The sequence below is a fragment of the Ranitomeya variabilis genome, chromosome 4, assembly GCF_051348905.1.
Source record: "Ranitomeya variabilis isolate aRanVar5 chromosome 4, aRanVar5.hap1, whole genome shotgun sequence".
NCBI lineage: Eukaryota > Metazoa > Chordata > Amphibia > Anura > Dendrobatidae > Ranitomeya > Ranitomeya variabilis.
This window is the reverse complement of record NC_135235.1, coordinates 380043216-380060740: the sequence shown is the minus strand read 5'-3', so window position 1 is coordinate 380060740 and position 17525 is coordinate 380043216. Positions and strand designations below refer to the sequence as shown.

The window sequence follows — 17525 nt, the reverse complement described above, 5'->3', positions numbered from 1 at the left end:
AAACACACAGCCAGAATAAAGTCATTTATTTGAAATCAAAACAAAACAATTTATCTTTTTTATTTAAAAATGACAAACGCAGTTATACTCACCTAACGCCCATGCCATTGAAGCCAACATCTCTTGTAATAAAAAATGTAAAAAAACAAACATATTCCTCACCTGTCTGACGTTCTGTCACACGCTGTAATCCATGTCTGGGGATACTGTTTTCAACCTGAACAGTGCCAAGATGTGACTGTCCAGGCTGAGAACAAATGGTGAATGAGCTGGTGCAAGCGCAGCATCAGTGACCAGTGGTGACATTGTGGTTACTGCTGGTCACTGAGGCTGCATTCCCAGCCGGGCTGAACTGCGGTGACAGTTCACCATGAGAGTTTTTTGTTTTTGTTTTTTTTTTATTTATAGCACAGGCGGCAGCTGATGAATACTCACATCAGCCACCGCCTGCTCTCACTGTTATTAGCGGCAGCAAGTGTAGACTGGTGGGAGTAATAGGCTCGCGCTGATCGCCAGCAGAGCAAGGGAGGATGCACCTAGCAGCGGGGAACAGCGCTAACTGTACCGTTGCTTCCAAGGCATCGGTACGTGTGGTACTTATGCGGCACACGGTTGCCACCACAAGTATTACACAAATGGACACTGATATCTCAGGTACTGGTTTTTCAGGTACTGGAAATATCAGTATGTGTGAAACCGGCCGGATAGGATGTTTAGATACCATAATTGTCATGTGAAGAGAAAAATATCTGACTGCAGGACTATGTTTGTGGCCAAAAGTTTTGAGGCTGACACAAAATTTGGTTCTCACCAAGTTTACTGCTTCAGTGTTGTTGGATCTCTTATTCAGATGTTTCCATTTTTAGATATTTTCTTGATAAATACATCAAGTTTATTTAAAGATTCAATGTTCCCAGTGTTGTTCCTTATTTTACAAGTCTTCTGCCCTTTGCCCAAGCAGCTGGATATCTGTTTCTGGGCCAAATCTCGCCTGATGACAGCCCATTCTTGTCTAACCAATGCTTGGAGTTTCACAATTTGTGTTCTTGTTTATCCACCTGCTGTATAAGGATTGAACATGAGTACTCAACTGGTTTCAGATTAGGTGAGCTTTCTCATCATTAACCCAAAATCTCAATGTTGTGTTTACCAACACACTTGGTTATCACTCTTTGCCTTGTGACTTATTGTGCCATCATGCTGGAAAAGGCATTGGTCATCAATGAACAGCTCTTGGATGGTTGGGAGACGTTACTCTTGAATGATGTTTAAGTGCCATTCTGTATTCATGGCAGTGTTCTTAGGTACAATTGTGAGTGAGCCCCCTCCTTGGATGAGAAGCCCTCACACATAAATGGACTCCGGATTCTTTACTGTTGGTATGACACAAGACTTATGGTAGCACTCATGTTTTCTTCTTTGGATCATGCTTCCAGATGTTTCAAATGGAGGTTTAATCAGAAAAAATACCTTTTATTTGAAGTACAGGTATTGGACGGCAGAGGTCTGGGGTAAAGCTATTTTGTCGGCTTCTGACCCCTTCATACCCCATTAAAACATCTGTCTAAAACATCTAAAAATACTGAAAGCGCAAACTGTGTGAGAACCAAAATTTGTGTCATGTTTTGACCTCGGCTGTATGCAGGTGACACAGTAGCAGCCCCTGTTACTACTCTAAATGTTGAGGATGTCAGTTGTTAACTTTTTACTGGCCAATCCGTTTATCACCCATCCACAGGATTGGCCCTATCATATTTCATCAGGGTGATCACGCTGCTGTGCTGTGAACAATGATTGGATCTCTGTGTTGAGGCTTTTCCGGTTTGTGATACAGGAGTGTGTTGAGTGAGGCTTCACCGCTGAAGTTGGATGTACAAAGCTCTGTAACCATTGACTAAGTCATCTCTTCCAAAGCCCTTGGCTTATGCAGCAATAAACCTCAGTTAAATGTTTTGGCATCATGGAGGCTTTTCACTGACATAGCAGAGCTCAGTCAGTGTTCAGAGCACAGTATTGTGGTAACACTATTCAGTTGTACACACTGTGGTGGTGAGAACATGTCAGGAAGCCTAACATTGTGCTATTAATGTCCGGTTACTGTCCTGTCACTGGAACAGGACTGCAGAGGTAACTTCTTCCAGTGGTGACAACAGATTGGTAGGCTGGCGTTGGTAGTACATCACCAGGCTTTACTACCCTAGTGCCCATACTTCCTGTCACAGCTGCAAGTGGCGGTGATTGCAGTGAAGTGGCTTGCCTAGCGGATTCGGTCAGACATCAGTCTCCTATGGCATGGGGCTACTGTATTTGTGGTGTAATTGTGATCTCCACCCTGCTTCACTGCCACAACCCTCCTCTCATTCTGCAGAAGCAAAGCCGCCCCGGCTTGAGCATTGAAGAGTCCATACAATAATGCCACTGGTCTGAACTGTAAAATAGGAGCATAGCAACCTCCACCCCATGACCCCAGACAGCAGGAAGCTGGGAGGCTTGGGGATCTTGAGCTTCTACTTAAGGAGATGGGACACCCCCTTCAATTCTTCAACAGTTGCCAGATACTGGTTTTCTCACTATCGTGTGGATTTTTTTTCCCCAAGCTTCTGTCCATCTGTTTCCCCTTCAAACTAACCTATATCCCTTTGACATTCCCCTCTGGGTTCCTTCTCCCAATCTAGACAATAGTTTCCATGCCATCTGAGTTTACAGCTCTTCAGGCTTCTCTATCTCTGTGGGCTTACTATTTCTGCTCGTCTAATGGCTGATGCATGGATTTCCTTTCATTTCTGCTTATCTGGTCCACATTTTAGAACTTTTAATTCTATTTATTGCAGGCATCTACAGCACATTTTATAGCCAATTTTGTAACAAAAAAAAAAAAATTGTGTCCCTATTGAAAACACAACATGTGACCATAATAGTTTTAGCTTTTCTGTAACCAAACCTCTACTAAACTGAAAATGAGTTTTCCATGGAACTGCTGGACAAAGCCTATTTCTGTTGTCCTCCATTTCCAGCTGTCCCATAAACAATGAATGGAGCGTAGGTCAGGCTGACTGGGTTCTGCAGAGCCTTGTACCTGAGATTCAGGACCCCATTCCTATTGATAGGGGATAACTTCAGATTCCGAGAATATGCCTTTAACTTTGACCTTTCACTGTTTGCAGTGCACACTCTGACAGAGAGATTCGTGCTGCTGGTCTCTGCCTTCAGACTGTTTGGGGGTATAAGGAGCTCCGGAGGCCTCTAGAAAAGGAAGGCTGGAAGAAGAGCGACTTTCAGGTAACGATAAACAGTACAACTTGGCTATTTGCTTTAAGGGAGCCATGAAAAAAAACAAAACAAAGCAAGCAGGATTTACCAGACCAGTAGCCATATTGCTGATCTGCAGGCAAATACCCTTCCACATATATGTGCAAATCTAATGTGATATTTAACGGAGGGGAATAAAGGTTGTTATTTGGTCACTGGAGCATCATTAGACTGCCAAACTGTTCGGTGGGAGACACACACCATTTTATTTTATAAAGGGAACCTGCCATGAAAACCGGCAGATTAGCACTATGGCTGCTGTTAAATGGTAAATGATCTCCTAAGGCCGGCATCACACTAGCGAGTTTTATGGACGTATGAGCGCATAAACTACGTCCGTAAAATACGCATTACACACGGCCCAATGATTCTCTATGGCCCAGCTCCTATCTGCCGTATATTACGCATCCGTAATATACGGTCTTGTACGGCCGTAGAAAATCGCAGCATGCTGCGTTTGTCACCGTATTGCGCAAAAAAATCGCCAATGAAAGTCTATGGGGGCGAGAAAAATACGGATTCCACACGGACCAGCAGTGTGACTTGCAAGAAATACGCAGCGGTGTTAGTGAAAAGCCGGTAATTCAATTGCCGGCTTTTCATTTCTCCTTCACAAACCCGAAAGGATATGAGACATGGTTTACATACAGTAAACCATCTCATATCCCTTTTTTTTTTTTGCATATTCCACACTACTAATATTTGTCGTGTGTATGTGCAAAATTTGGGCGCTGTAGCTTGTAAAATAAAGGGTTAAATCACGGAAAAAATTGGCGTGGGCTCCCGCGCAATTTTCTCCGCCAGAGTGGTAAAGCCAGTGACTGAGGGCAGATATTAATATCCAGGAGAGGGTCCATGGTTATTGGCCCCCCCTGGCTAAAAACATCTGCCCCCAGCCACCCCAGAAAAGGCACATCTGTAAGATGCGCCTATCCTGGCACTTGGCCACTCTCTTCCCATTCCCGTGTAGCGGTGGGATATGGGGTAATGAAGGGTTAATGTCACCTTGCTATTGTAAGGTGACATTAAGCCAGGTTAATAATGGAGAGGCGTCAATTATGACACCTATCCATTATTAATCCAATTGTATGAAAGGGTTAAAAAACACACACATTATTAAAAAGTATTTTAATGAAATAAACATACAGGTTGTTTTAATATTTTATTGCTCTCTCAATCCACCTGAAGACCCTCGCTCTGAAAAATAATAAACCAACAATATACATACCTTCCGATGATCTGTCACGTCCCACGAAGTAAATCCATCTGAAGGGGTTTAATCATTTTACAGCCAGGAGCTGTGCTAAAGCACTCGCTCGTGCCTGTAAACCCCCGGGTACTGAAAGGAAAGCTGGGTGATCTGTAGTTACCTTGAGTTGCGGTGAGGTGCCCTCTGCTGGATGTCCTCATGAACTGGAGCCTTGGAAAAGTTCCCACGCTCGAGTTCATATGAGGACATCCAGCAGGGGGCGCATCACCGCAACTCAAGGTAACTACAGATCACCCAGCTTTCCTTTCAGTACCCGGGGGTTTACAGGCACGAGCGAGTGCATTAGCACAGCTCCTGGCTGTAAAATGATTTAACCCCTTCAGATGGATTTACTTCGTGGGACATAACGACGGAAGGTATGGAATATTGTTGTTTGTTTTTTTTAACTTTGTTTCAGGACGATTGTCTTCAGATGGATTAAGAGTCTAATAAAATATTACAACACCCTGTGTCTTTATTTCATTAAAATACTTTGTAATCGTGTGTGTTTTATTAACCATTTAGTACTATTGGATTAATAATGGATAGGTGTCATAATTGACGCCTCTCCATTATTAATCTGGCTTAATGTCACCTTACAATAGCAAGGTGACATTAACCCTTCATTACCCCATATTCCACCGCTACACGGGAGTGGGAAGAGTGGCCAAGTGCCAGAATAGGCGCATCTTACAGATGTGCCTTTTCTGGGGTGGCTGGGGGCAGATGTTTGTAGCCAGGGGGGCCAATAACCATGGACCCTCTCCTGGCTATTAATATCTGCCCTCAGTCACTGGCTTTACCACTCTGGCGGAGAAAATTGCGCGGGAGCCCACGCCAATTTTTTCCGCGATTTAACCCTTTATTTTACAAGCTACAGCGCCCAAATTTTGCACATACACACTACTAACATTAGTAGCGTGGAATATGCAAAAAAAAAAAGGGATATGAGACGGTTTACTGTATGTAAACCATGTCTCATATCCTGTCGGGTTTGTGAAGGAGAAATGAAAAGCCGGCAATTGAATTACCAGCTTTTCACATATCTCGCGCTGAATTAAATATAAATACAGAATGAAATATATATATATATATATATATATATATATATATATATATATATATATATATATATATATATATATATATATATATATATATATATATATATATATATATATATATATATATATATATATATTATACGAACGAACATTTGAGCCCATAAATCCATTGGATGTCGGTTTTGCAAGCCTGCGACGAGAAAATATCGCAGTACGGATTACATACGGAGGATGACATGCGCAAAATACGCTGACACACCCTGCCTACGGATGATATACGGATCACTATTTTGGGAACATTTCTCCGTATTACGGCCGTAAAAAACGGACCGTATTGTCTTACGCTGAGTGTGACGCCGGCCTTAGGCAGTGGTGGAGAACCTTTTTTCTGCCAAGGGCTATTTGACTATTTATACAATCATTCGCAGGCTGTAAAAAATTATCAACTTAAGATCACCCTGCTATATTTGGTCAAACATTTAAAGGAAACCTGTCGGTCCCCCCATGCCCCCCGAACCTCCAGAAGTTGGGTCTGCATATACGATTTCTCTGCCTAATAGTTGCCCTGTGTTACATTACAAATACAGATCTTAAGAAAGTTATTCTACTGCCTGGTTGTGATTTGTAAATGAGGCCTTTGACTAGTCGCTGGAACGTTTGTGTCCCAAGACTAGTCAGCCCACTTTAAAAAAAAAAAAAAAACCCACAAAGGTCTGAAATGGCATATAAACTGTAATGCATTCAGCATGTAAATGCACATGCACACCGGCCACTGACCAGAAAAAGGCAAAGACAGAAACATACTGATTAAATACCCTGCAGTAAATAAACAGCATAGTGCATGGAAATAATATACAGTATTTAGTTAACAAGTTTTTTGATTTAAAAAAAAAACTGCAAAAGCCATCCCCTCCACTCCACGTGACCCTAACTGGGACGGTCCTAACTCAACTATTGAAAACCTTACCATTTGTCAGTTGACATGCATGTGGATAAGGGCTGAGAAGGATTGAGCGCAACTAGTGGACATACAGCCATAGGAAACCACATCAATGTAATGTCCAGCTCAAGGAAAGGCAGACCACACCTTTGTATGCACATGGTGCAAACAGACTGAAAAAAAAAAACCCAAAGGTATGAACTGGGATATAAATTGGTGTGCGTGCAGTGTGTAAGTGCACGTTTACCCTATCTACTGAACTGAAACCAAACACAGACACATAATGATTAACTACCCTGCAATAAAGCATGATGGCATGCCCCTGTGGGTGTGATGACATGACTTACAAGCCCCGGCGTCATCCCTAGTAATACACTTATCTCACACATGCGCGCGGCTTCTTCCCCTTGCATCAGTGATCCTGTGAAGCCGGGTGAACGCGTGCCGGCTTCAGAGAGGTGCACTGTACCTCGTCTGTAACATAGATGCCAAGACCTACATTATTTAGGACGCGGTGAGACTACGGCCTTCATGATGGGAGTCGCTTCGTCTGCAAATAATGTCTTGATGCTAGCACTGGCCAGCTTGAAGACCTAATCCAGTGTTGCTTGCACCACAGCGTTAGGTAGTGAATGCTGCTTGCACAAATTCGCACCAGAAAGAAGAATTTAAGGGTTGGTGACCCAAGCACTACGGTTCCTGGGAATCTGCCCTGGGGCTGGAGTAAGTGACCTCACAGAATACAAATGCCCCCGAGCTGGAGGTATTGGTGCATTTCATGTACCGTTTCAATACCTTTTGTATTTTGCTAGATTAGATTTTTTTCAAACCATGTCCATACCAAATATTTTCTTTTCTTTTTTTAAGGGAGAAATAGGGGTGATTCAAATGAAAAAAGTGTTTATTTTTGCTTTAATTTTTAGTCCCCATAACAGACTTGAACCTGCAGTCGTCTGAATACTTTTTTGCAGTATGTAATAAAATACCTTGTTGTTTTAACAGATGTGGTGTTTAGATGATTTTGTGGCACTTAGTCTTATACAGGTATGACAAGTCCTCCTGCTCTTGTTAGTGCAGCTTTCCTCGCATACTGCTCAGCTCTAAAGTCCATATAATAGGCTCTGGTTGAGGAGCAAGTGACCAAACCTGTCAGTCTTGTCCAATTTAAATCCTCACTGGAAAACTTATTTTTTTATTGGACAAGACTGATGGATAGGTCAGGTCACATGTTCCGGCACTAGCAGCCATTGTATAGACTGAGAATTGTGCCGTCTATGAGGAAAAATGCAGTAACAAGAGCAGGAGGAGAACCTGTCCTACATACCGCGGGTCAAATAAGTATTGAACACGTCACCCGTTTTCTAAGTAAATCTATTTCTAAAGGTGCTACTGACATGAAATTCTCACCAGTCGTTAGTAACAACCCATCTAATCCACACTGACAAACAAATTAAACCATGATGTCCATAAATGTATTTGTACTAATGAGAAATAATACAGTGTAAAAGTATTGGAACACATGAAGAAAGGTGCGAAAAAGCCATGGAAACTCGTGACACCAGCTGAAATCTCAGTAATTAGAAAGCATTCCTGCCACTTAGTTGAACCAGATGATATTTATAACTAATGGCCTATAAAAAGATGTCTCATTATCAAGGTGCCATACAGTGTCTCATGATGGGTAAAACCAGTAAGCTGTCTTAATACCTTTGCAACCTTATTTTTGCAAAACATACTGATGGCATTGTTTACAGAAACATTTCAAAACTACTGAAAGTTAGTGACCACTGTTTAAGCCATAATCCGGAGTTAAAAAAAACATAATTTCAGCATAAACTGGCGATGACCAGGTGCTCTCTGCATGATTTCAGACGGAGGAGTGAAAAGAATTATAGGAAGTGTTGTCAGAGACAAAGACCTGTGGAGAGCTACAGAAGTATCTGCTGATTCTAGGTCTAATTAATTTATGGACATCTATGGTTTGATTTATTTGCCTGTGTGGATTGGATGGGTTGTTAACCACATCTGGTGAGAATTTCATGTCAATAGCAGCTTTGGACATATATTTACTTAGAAAATTGGTGACGTGTTCAATACTTAATTTACTCGCTGTATATAATGGTAAGTGCAACAAAATTATGTCCCCAACACAGCTGTTAAAATAAAAATGATGTGGTCAACTGTTATCTCACTCTGCAGCCAGCAATAGACAGTGTCAAATTTGTAATGAAACCCAGCTGCAAAAATGATATTTTAGCCCCAACTGCATGCATTTAAATACGAAAAAAAAATTGTCCCCAACCGCTTTAATAGAAGGAATAAGATGGCATTTATGGGGGTCTTCAGTATGACTCCACCTGTCATTGCAATCCATCAGCTTCCTGCACTAGTCTCTGACAACTGCATTTAAATTACGGTACATTGAAAGCTGCATTTAAACAGATAAACTGCAGTAATTGGAGAAAGTTCTGGTTGTCAGTTAGGCCACATTCACACATTCAGTATTTGGTCGGTATTTTACATCAGTACTTGTAAGCCCGAACCAGGAGTGGGACAATTGAAGGAAAAGTATAATAGCCCTAAGTGACGTATGACGGAAATGTATGCCAATAATGGGTTAAGACAGTTGAGTTGACATTCATCTTTACTTTTTATTATCCCATCAATTGAGCTCATATTTCCTATACACAAATCTTTCAACACTTATTTACAGGGCTGTGAAGTTGGTAAGCCAAACCATCGACTCAGACGCCTCAATTTCCTTGACTTCCAACTCCAAGACTCTGACCCCACAGCACTTCCTCACTACTGAGCATGTACATAAGGTGCAGCACAGATTCATCTCAACTAAAAGCCGAGATCAGGAGCAGAACAGACATTTATAGGACATTTCCCTGACTCCACAGCACTGCCTCACTACTGAGCATGTACATAAAGGGCAGCACAGATTCATGACAAATGCCGAGATCAGGAGCAGAACAGACATAGGACATTTCCCTGACTCCACAGCACTGCCTCACTACTGAGCATGTACATAAAGGGCAGCACAGATTCATCTCAACTAAAAGCCGAGATCAGGAGCAGAACAGACATTTATAGGACATTTCCCTGACTCCACAGCACTGCCTCACTACTGAGCATGTACATAAAGGGCAGCACAGATTCATGACAAATGCCGAGATCAGGAGCAGAACAGACATAGGACATTTCCCTGACTCCACAGCACTGCCTCTCTACTGAGCATGTACATAAAGGGCAGCACAGATTCATCTCAACTAAAAGCCGAGATCAGGAGCAGAACAGACATTTATAGGACATTTGCTACAGTGAAAAAAAGGAGTAAACTAATCCCAAAAATCATAATAAAAAAGACAACTTTATTAGTACAACAATACATAACAAAAGTGATATATAATAAAATGTATGCACCATACAGGTAGTTGATACAGAAAGAAACTGTAGGTAGACTGGTGTGAGTGGGAGACACTATGTAAATCCGGAGGCAGGCATGCTGATGGCAATTAGGCTATTGTAAGTAAAGCCTATACACACAGGATAGTTCCCATACAATCTAAAGGTGCCAAGGACAGTATCCCACAGGGAACGCTCCTAAAACAAGTAAAATGCCTACGCATGCTTACCCATAATGTAGCCGGACAGCTCTCCCACTGATCACCAGGAGCCCCCTGACGCACGTTTCGCCGCCAAGCTTTTTCGAACCTCTTTTGAAAAAGCTTTGCATTATTGTTGTACTAATAAAGTTGTCTTTTTTACTATGATTTTTGGGATTAGTTTACTCCTTTTTTTCGCTGTAGTCTGACTGTTGGAGTGGTCCTAGTGACCCAGTGGGTCTGGATACTGACTTTGGGAGAGCTTTAACCTCTTGCTCTCGGTCACATATTGAGTTTGTGCTTCATGATTTCCTGTTCATTTATAGGACATTTCCCTGACCCCACAGCACTGCCTCACTACTGAGCATGTACATAAAGGGCAGCACAGATTCATCTCCACTAAATGTCGATATCAGGAACATAACAAACATTTATAGGACATTTCTCTGACCCCAACCCCACAGCACAGCCTCACTACTGAGCATGTACATAAAGGGCAGCACAGATTCATCTCCACTAAATGTCGATATCAGGAACATAACAAACATTTATAGGACATTTCTCTGACCCCAACCCCACAGCACAGCCTCACTACTGAGCATGTACATAAAGGGCAGCACAGATTCATCTCCACTAAAAGCCGAGATCAGGAACAGAACAGACATAGGACATTTCATAACTTTCCCAAATTCTTATGAAAATATTTACAGCACATCCTGCACTGAACTCAGTATAAAATGGACCGATTCCAACTCCTAAAATACATAAATGAACTCCGACTCCACAACCTTGCTTGTTTCCTAGCTGGGCTACACAAGCCAATGAACAGGGTTGAGAACAGAACAGTCACTCTTTCAAACTCTTGTCACCATACAGTATCATATTATTGGGTAGCAAATTCCTTGTTTACATGGGGTGATATACAGCCACTGCCGGACTGATGGCAAGTTTTGTTTTGTTTTCTGTCATAAACCATCCCATCACAAGATTAATAACACGTACAGCAGTGGAGCACTTGTCAGCTAATCTACAGGTGTAAATGTACCATTAAACAAACTCCCTTTTCTGTGTCAACATACGCAGAATGTGTATGTATAATGATGGGCTGCACCATAGCAGATGAATAGTGCATTACAATGGTACTGGGGGCAGGACAGCAATCTGCCCATGACCCAGCCACTTGGAGCAGAGTTCTCACTGCAAGACCATACTCGTATATATCTCTAGTGATGTTGGTTAGAATAGAGATCGCCCCTTTTAACATTTACAACTGCAAAATGCCCAATTAGTTTTTGTGAGCACCTATTGTTTTTTCTCAGTTTGAAGTGCTGAGTTGTGTTATGCCCATATCCACTGTTGCCTTCCTTTTATTAGGTGTCTGTTGCAGGCCCAAAGCGAGCTCCAGGATATGATGATAGCACTCTCCCGCTCATTGAAAGAACCCAGAGGAACGGTAAGGCTCAAGACATGCTGTCCAGAAATGTAAATGCTGGTAAAACTGAAGTGTAGCATATGTATGCTACACTATATAATATACGCTTCATATATATTTCATGTACTCTTATATTAAGAGGGTTTTATTTGAGAAATTAAAGGGTATATATGTATGTGTGTGTGTATATATGTGTGTGTGTGTATATATATATATATATATATATATATAATTTATATTCATTCCTTCCTTCCGTTCTCTCTCAATAGATAGATAGATTGCAAGATCATAGAAACCAAACACCTTTTTATAATCTACAATTAAATTGAATTAAACCTTAAAAACAAGGGACATAGCCTGGCTGTGAATGTACTGTAGGACAGAGGTGTCAAACTGCATTCCTCGAGGGCCGCCAACAGGTCATGTTTTCAGGATTTCCTTAGCATTCCACAAGGTGCTGGAATCATTCTGTTCAGGTGATTAAATTATCACCTGTGCAATACAAGGAAATCCTGAAAACATGACCTGTTGGCGGCCCTCGAGGAATGCAGTTTGACACCTCTGCTGTAGGATGTATGGTGGTGGCGCAACTACTACGTTCTATCTGAAGGAAGGAATCTTCGGGGACTGAGAGAACCTACTTATCTGGAGTACAGCAGAAGAAGAGGTAGATGACCTGCAGACAATGTGCAGACAGATTTTCTAAGTGTCTATAAATTAGTTAAGTGTGTTTGGTGCCTAAATCAGAAAATATTCACAAACTGTTACCCTCTGTGGCAGATGAAGAATTGGACTGGTTCGCCAATAGACTTACTGAGTTGGACTCATGGGTTCTTCTGGAGATGCCAGATCTCCTTTTCCAGGGACCAGTTGTCCACTCCCAGACTAGAAGCCTAAATCTGACTGGGCAATAGCCACACCAGTGAGACAAGCTGCTGGTCTCTTTCAGAGCGAATATTCTCCCTGATGAACCTCGGGGTTGTGGAGAAACGTGTAACATGTAGGAGTAATGTGTACTGGTGTATGAATATGTACATTGCACTTTATTATTTGCGAAGTGAGGACCAGAATAAGGCCATGTGCACACGTTCAGTATTTTTCGCGGTTTTTTTTGCGTTTTTTCGCTATTAAAAAACGTGATAAAAACGCGAAAAAAACCGCTAACATATGCCTCCCATTATTTTCAGTGTATTCCGCATTTTTTGTGCAAATGTAGCCTTTTTTTCCGTGAAAAAATCGCATCGCGGAAAAAAAAGCGACATGTTCATTAAAATGCGGAATTGCAGGGGATTCCGCACACCTAGGAGTGCATTGATCTGCTTACTTCCCGCACGGGGCTGTGCACACCATGCGGGAAGTAAGCAGATTATGTGCGGTTGGTACCCAGGGTGGAGGAGAGGAGACTCCTCCACGGACTGGGCACCATATAATTGGTAAAAAAAAAAAGAATTAAAATAAAAAATAGTCATATACTCACCCTCGATGTCTTCCCGCCTCTCAGCTGCATGCTGCCGCTTCGGTTTCTATAGCTGGTGTGCGGTGAAGGACCTGCGATGACGTCACGGTCTTGTGATTGGTCGAGACCGGTCATGTGACCGCTCACGTGACCGCGACGTCATGGAAGGTCCTGAACCACACCGGCATTTATAGGAACGGACGCCTGCAGGTGAGTATAACCATTTTTTTTATTATTTTTAAACATTCTATCTTTTACTATTGATGCTGCATAGGCAGCATCTATAGTAAAAAGATGGTCACACTTGTCAAACGCTATGTTTGACAAGTGTGACCAACCTGTCAGTCAGTTTTCCAAGCGATGCTACAGATCGCTTGGAAAACTTTAGCATTCTGCAAGCTAATTACGCTTGCAGAATGCTAAAAAAACGCAAAAAAAACGCAGATTTCTTGCAGAAAATTTCCGGTTTTGTTCAGGAAATTTCTGCAAGAAATCCGGACGTGTGCACATACCCTAAGGCTATGTGCACATGTCAGGATTTCTTGCAGAAATTTCCTGAACAAAACCTGGCATTTTCTGCAAGAAATCTGCATGCCTTTTTTTGCGTTTTTCTCGTGTTTTTTGCGGGTTTTTTCCGGAGGTTCCCAATGCAATAATATAGTGGGAAATCCGCAAAATTAATGAACATGCTGCGTTTTTTACCGCGATGCGTTTTTTTGTGTGGAAAAAGACGCAACATATGCACAAAAATTGCGGAATGCATTATACATGATGGTATGCATATGTATGCTTTTTTAAGCGTTTTTATCGCATTTTTATAGCGAAAAAAAGCGAAAAATCCTGAACGTGTACACATAGCCTAAGAGTTGGGGGAGGAATTCTGTTGTCAGATTCAGTTACATGGCCGCAGCTAAATTCAATATTTAATATAGTTCAGTCATACTTAATCTGAAAATATTCTGAACTGTGAATCTTTACGGATTCCATGCCTCATCAGGGATTAGTAGTTTCTGATGGTCTCTGTAAGAGAATATCAGGCTTCTGGTAGACTAAGGGTACTGTCACACATTGAAATTTCAATCGCTACGACGTTACGATTCGTGACGTTCTAGCGATATCGTTACGATATCGCTGTGTCTGACACGCTACTGCGATCAGACACCCTGCTGAGAATCGTACGTCGTAGCAGATCGTTTGGAACTTTCTTTCGTCGCTTGATCACCCGCTGACATCGCTGGATCGTTGTGTGTGACAGCGATCCAGCGATGTGTTCGCTTGTAACCAGGGTAAACATCGGGTAACTAAGCGCAGGGCCGCGCTTAGTAACCCGATGTTTACCCTGGTTACAAGCGTAAATGTAAAAAAACAAACCGTACATGCTCACCCGTCGGTGTCCTTCAGGTCCCTTGCCGTCTTGCTTCCTGCTCTGAGTGCCGGCCGGAAAGTGAGAGCAGATCACAGCGGTGCTGCGATCTGCTCTCACTGTACGGCTGCACTCAGAGCAGGAAGCAGACGGCAAGGGACCTGAAGGACACCGACGGGTGAGTATGTACTGTTTGTTTTTTTACATTTACGCTGGTAACCAGGGTAAACATCGGGTTACTAAGCGCGGCCCTGCGCTTAGTTACCCGATGTTTACCCTGGTTACCCGGGGACTTCGGCATCGCTCCAGCGCCGTGATTGCAACGTGTGACCGCAGTCTACGACGCTGGAGCGATGATTATACGACGCTGCGACGTCACGAATCGTGCCGTCGCAGCGATGAAAATTTCAATGTGTGACGGTACCCTAATGTGAACATAGTCTCCCTTTACATAATCTGGACATATGTTGGAGGATACCCCACCTAATGGCCATTTTGTTACTAATGCGAGACTTTATTTTGGTCAGTTACATTAACAATTAACCCCTTTACCCCCCAGAGCTTTTTTGTTTTCTTTTTTCGCCCCCCTTCTTTCCAGAGCCATAACTTATTTATTTTTCTGTCAATATGGCCATGTGAGGGCTTATTTCTTGCGGGACGAGTTGTACTTTTGAACGACACCATTGGTTTTACCATGTCTTGTAGCAGAAAATGGGAAAAATATTCCAAGTGCGATGAAATTGCAAAAAAAGTGCAATCCCACACTTGTTTTTTGTTTGGCTTTTTTTGCAAGGTTCACTAAATGCTAAAACTGACCTGCCATTATGATTCTCCAGGTCATTACGAGTTCATAGACAGCAAACATGTCTAGGTTCTCTTTTATCTAAGTAATTAAAAAAATTCCAACGTTTGCTAAAAAAAAAAAAAAAATGCGCAATTTTCCGATACCTGTAGCGTCTCCGTTTTTCGTGATCTCGGGTTGGCTGAGGGCTTTTTTTGCATGACGAGCTGATGTTTTTAATTATAATTATACCACTTTTGTGCAGATACGTTCTTTTGATCGCCCGTTATTGCATTTTAATGCACTGTCGCAGCGACCAAAAAAACGTAATTTTGGCATTTTTGATTTTTTCCGCTACGCCGTTTAGCGATCAGGTTATTCCTTTTTTTATTGATCGGGCGATTCTGAACGCGGTGATACCAAATGTTGTAGGTTTGATTTTTTTTATTTTATTTTATTTTATTTTGATTGGGGCGAAAGGGGGGTGATTTAGCAACATAGTTATTAAGGTTGAAGGAAGACTTTAAGTCCATCTAGTTCAACCCATGGCCTAACCTAACATGCCCTAACATGTTGATCCAGAGGAAGGCAAAAAAAACCCATGTGGCAAAGAGTAACTCCACCATGGGGAAAAAAATTCCTTCCCGACTCCAAAGTATTTTTAAACACTTTTTTTTTTTTTTTTTTTTAAATATTTTGGCATGCTTCAATAACCTCCACAGGAGGCTAGAAGCATCCGCTACTCGATTGCCTCTGCTACATAGAGGTGATTCACAGATCGCCTCTATGCAGCAGAATTACAGGCTTGCTATGAGCGCCGACCACAGGTTGGCGCTCATAGCAATCTGCCATCAACAACCATAGAGGTGTCGAGGAGACCTCTGGTTGTGATAGCAACGCATCGATGACCCCCGATCACGTGACTGGGGTCAGCGGTGAACGTACTTCCGGCAGCGCTCGTTAAATGCCACTGTCAGTTTGACAGCGGAATTTACCTAGTTAATTGGCGTGGGTGGATCGCGATTCCGCTCGCGCCTATTGCGGGCACATGCCAGCTGTTGAAAACCCACCTCAAAGCGGGGGATACTGACAGCTAACGTACTATTCTGTCAGCTGGCAGAAAAGGGTTAAATGACAATTATTCCCCCTAATGGCCTAAATACTCCTCTATAATCTTTAGAGGGGAGACTGAATCACCCAAAGTGCACAGCAGTAATAAACAATCGTTGTGCACTTTTGTTTTTCATGGAGTAGTTATTTTGAAGTATTTACAGTAAAGTATTATAAGAAGTACCACCCCCTCCTTCACTACAATGTGGACATCTATTATCCTCTTTGATCCCCCATTTTATACATTGTCCTCAAAGACCTATACACCATGTATACGGGACCAGCTGCAGCTTGACAATGTGACGCTGGCCATTTCGGGCGTACTCTGTAAATCCTTTTAATGACCGTTCATGTCCAAAGAAAATTGCATATTAACTGCATTCTTTTTTTTTTTTTTCTTTCTTTTTTTACTTGTCCTGCCGTTTACTTTGCTTTTCCTCATATAATTACAATATATGTGACATTTTATTGCCCGATGTTCATTTGGCAGAAATACAGAAATGCACACTTTTTTTTTTTTTTTTGTAGATAAGAAGCCTGAGAACGTGAACATTCCTATGAATGACATCAGACCAGGTATTGTCATACATATTTTGATATTTAAAGGGGTTATTCCCTTCTCATTCATTTCTGGCAGATCTTGGGAATATGCCTTAAATGCACAATAGATGTGGGTTCCACCAATGGGAACTGTAGATAGTGGGACCTGCATTTACTGTATATGTATGATGTGTCTTTGGATGTGTCGTGAATGTACGAGAAAGGAGTATTCATCTTTTTAAATATTTTCATATACCATTATAGTTTTTGTTATTATCAAATTGAAGCATAACTTTAATTCCTTATTCACAAGATGCAAAATACTGACTAGGCAGCATCAATAGTAAAAACTTGGTCACACTTGTCAAGCACTATGCTAGACAAGTGTGACCAACCTGTCGATCACTTTTCCAAGCGATGCTTCAAATCGCTTGGAGAATGCAAGCTAAAAACAATTGTGTTTTGCGGGAAAACGCATGTGAATTCCGCATGCGTTTTTCCCGCTGCGGAAATGCTGCAGACATTTCCGCAGCATTTGTGCAACGTGGGCACGTAGCCTTAGTGTTTGCAGCGGCTCCAGTAACTCTATGCAGTCATTGGCGAGATCGCTCCCTCTGTCACTCCCATGGCTTTTCCCAGCATGAGAGGTGCTAATTGTTACAGTTGAGCG

At 42.1% G+C, this 17525-nt stretch overlaps 1 protein-coding gene across 6 annotated transcripts in view; it reads left to right on the top strand.

Moving 5' to 3' along the window:
- The window catches only part of LOC143764815 (catenin delta-1-like), a 152932-nt gene that overhangs the window by 126283 nt on the left and 9124 nt on the right, over window positions 1-17525 (top strand). For all 6 annotated transcript variants that reach the window (XM_077250801.1, XM_077250800.1, XM_077250797.1 and 3 more), the window contains 3 exons: window positions 3165-3279; window positions 11548-11626; window positions 16844-16891. In XM_077250801.1, coding sequence (XP_077106916.1) covers window positions 3165-3279; window positions 11548-11626; window positions 16844-16891 — 242 coding nt within the window. The remainder of the gene's footprint in view (window positions 1-3164; window positions 3280-11547; window positions 11627-16843; window positions 16892-17525) is intronic.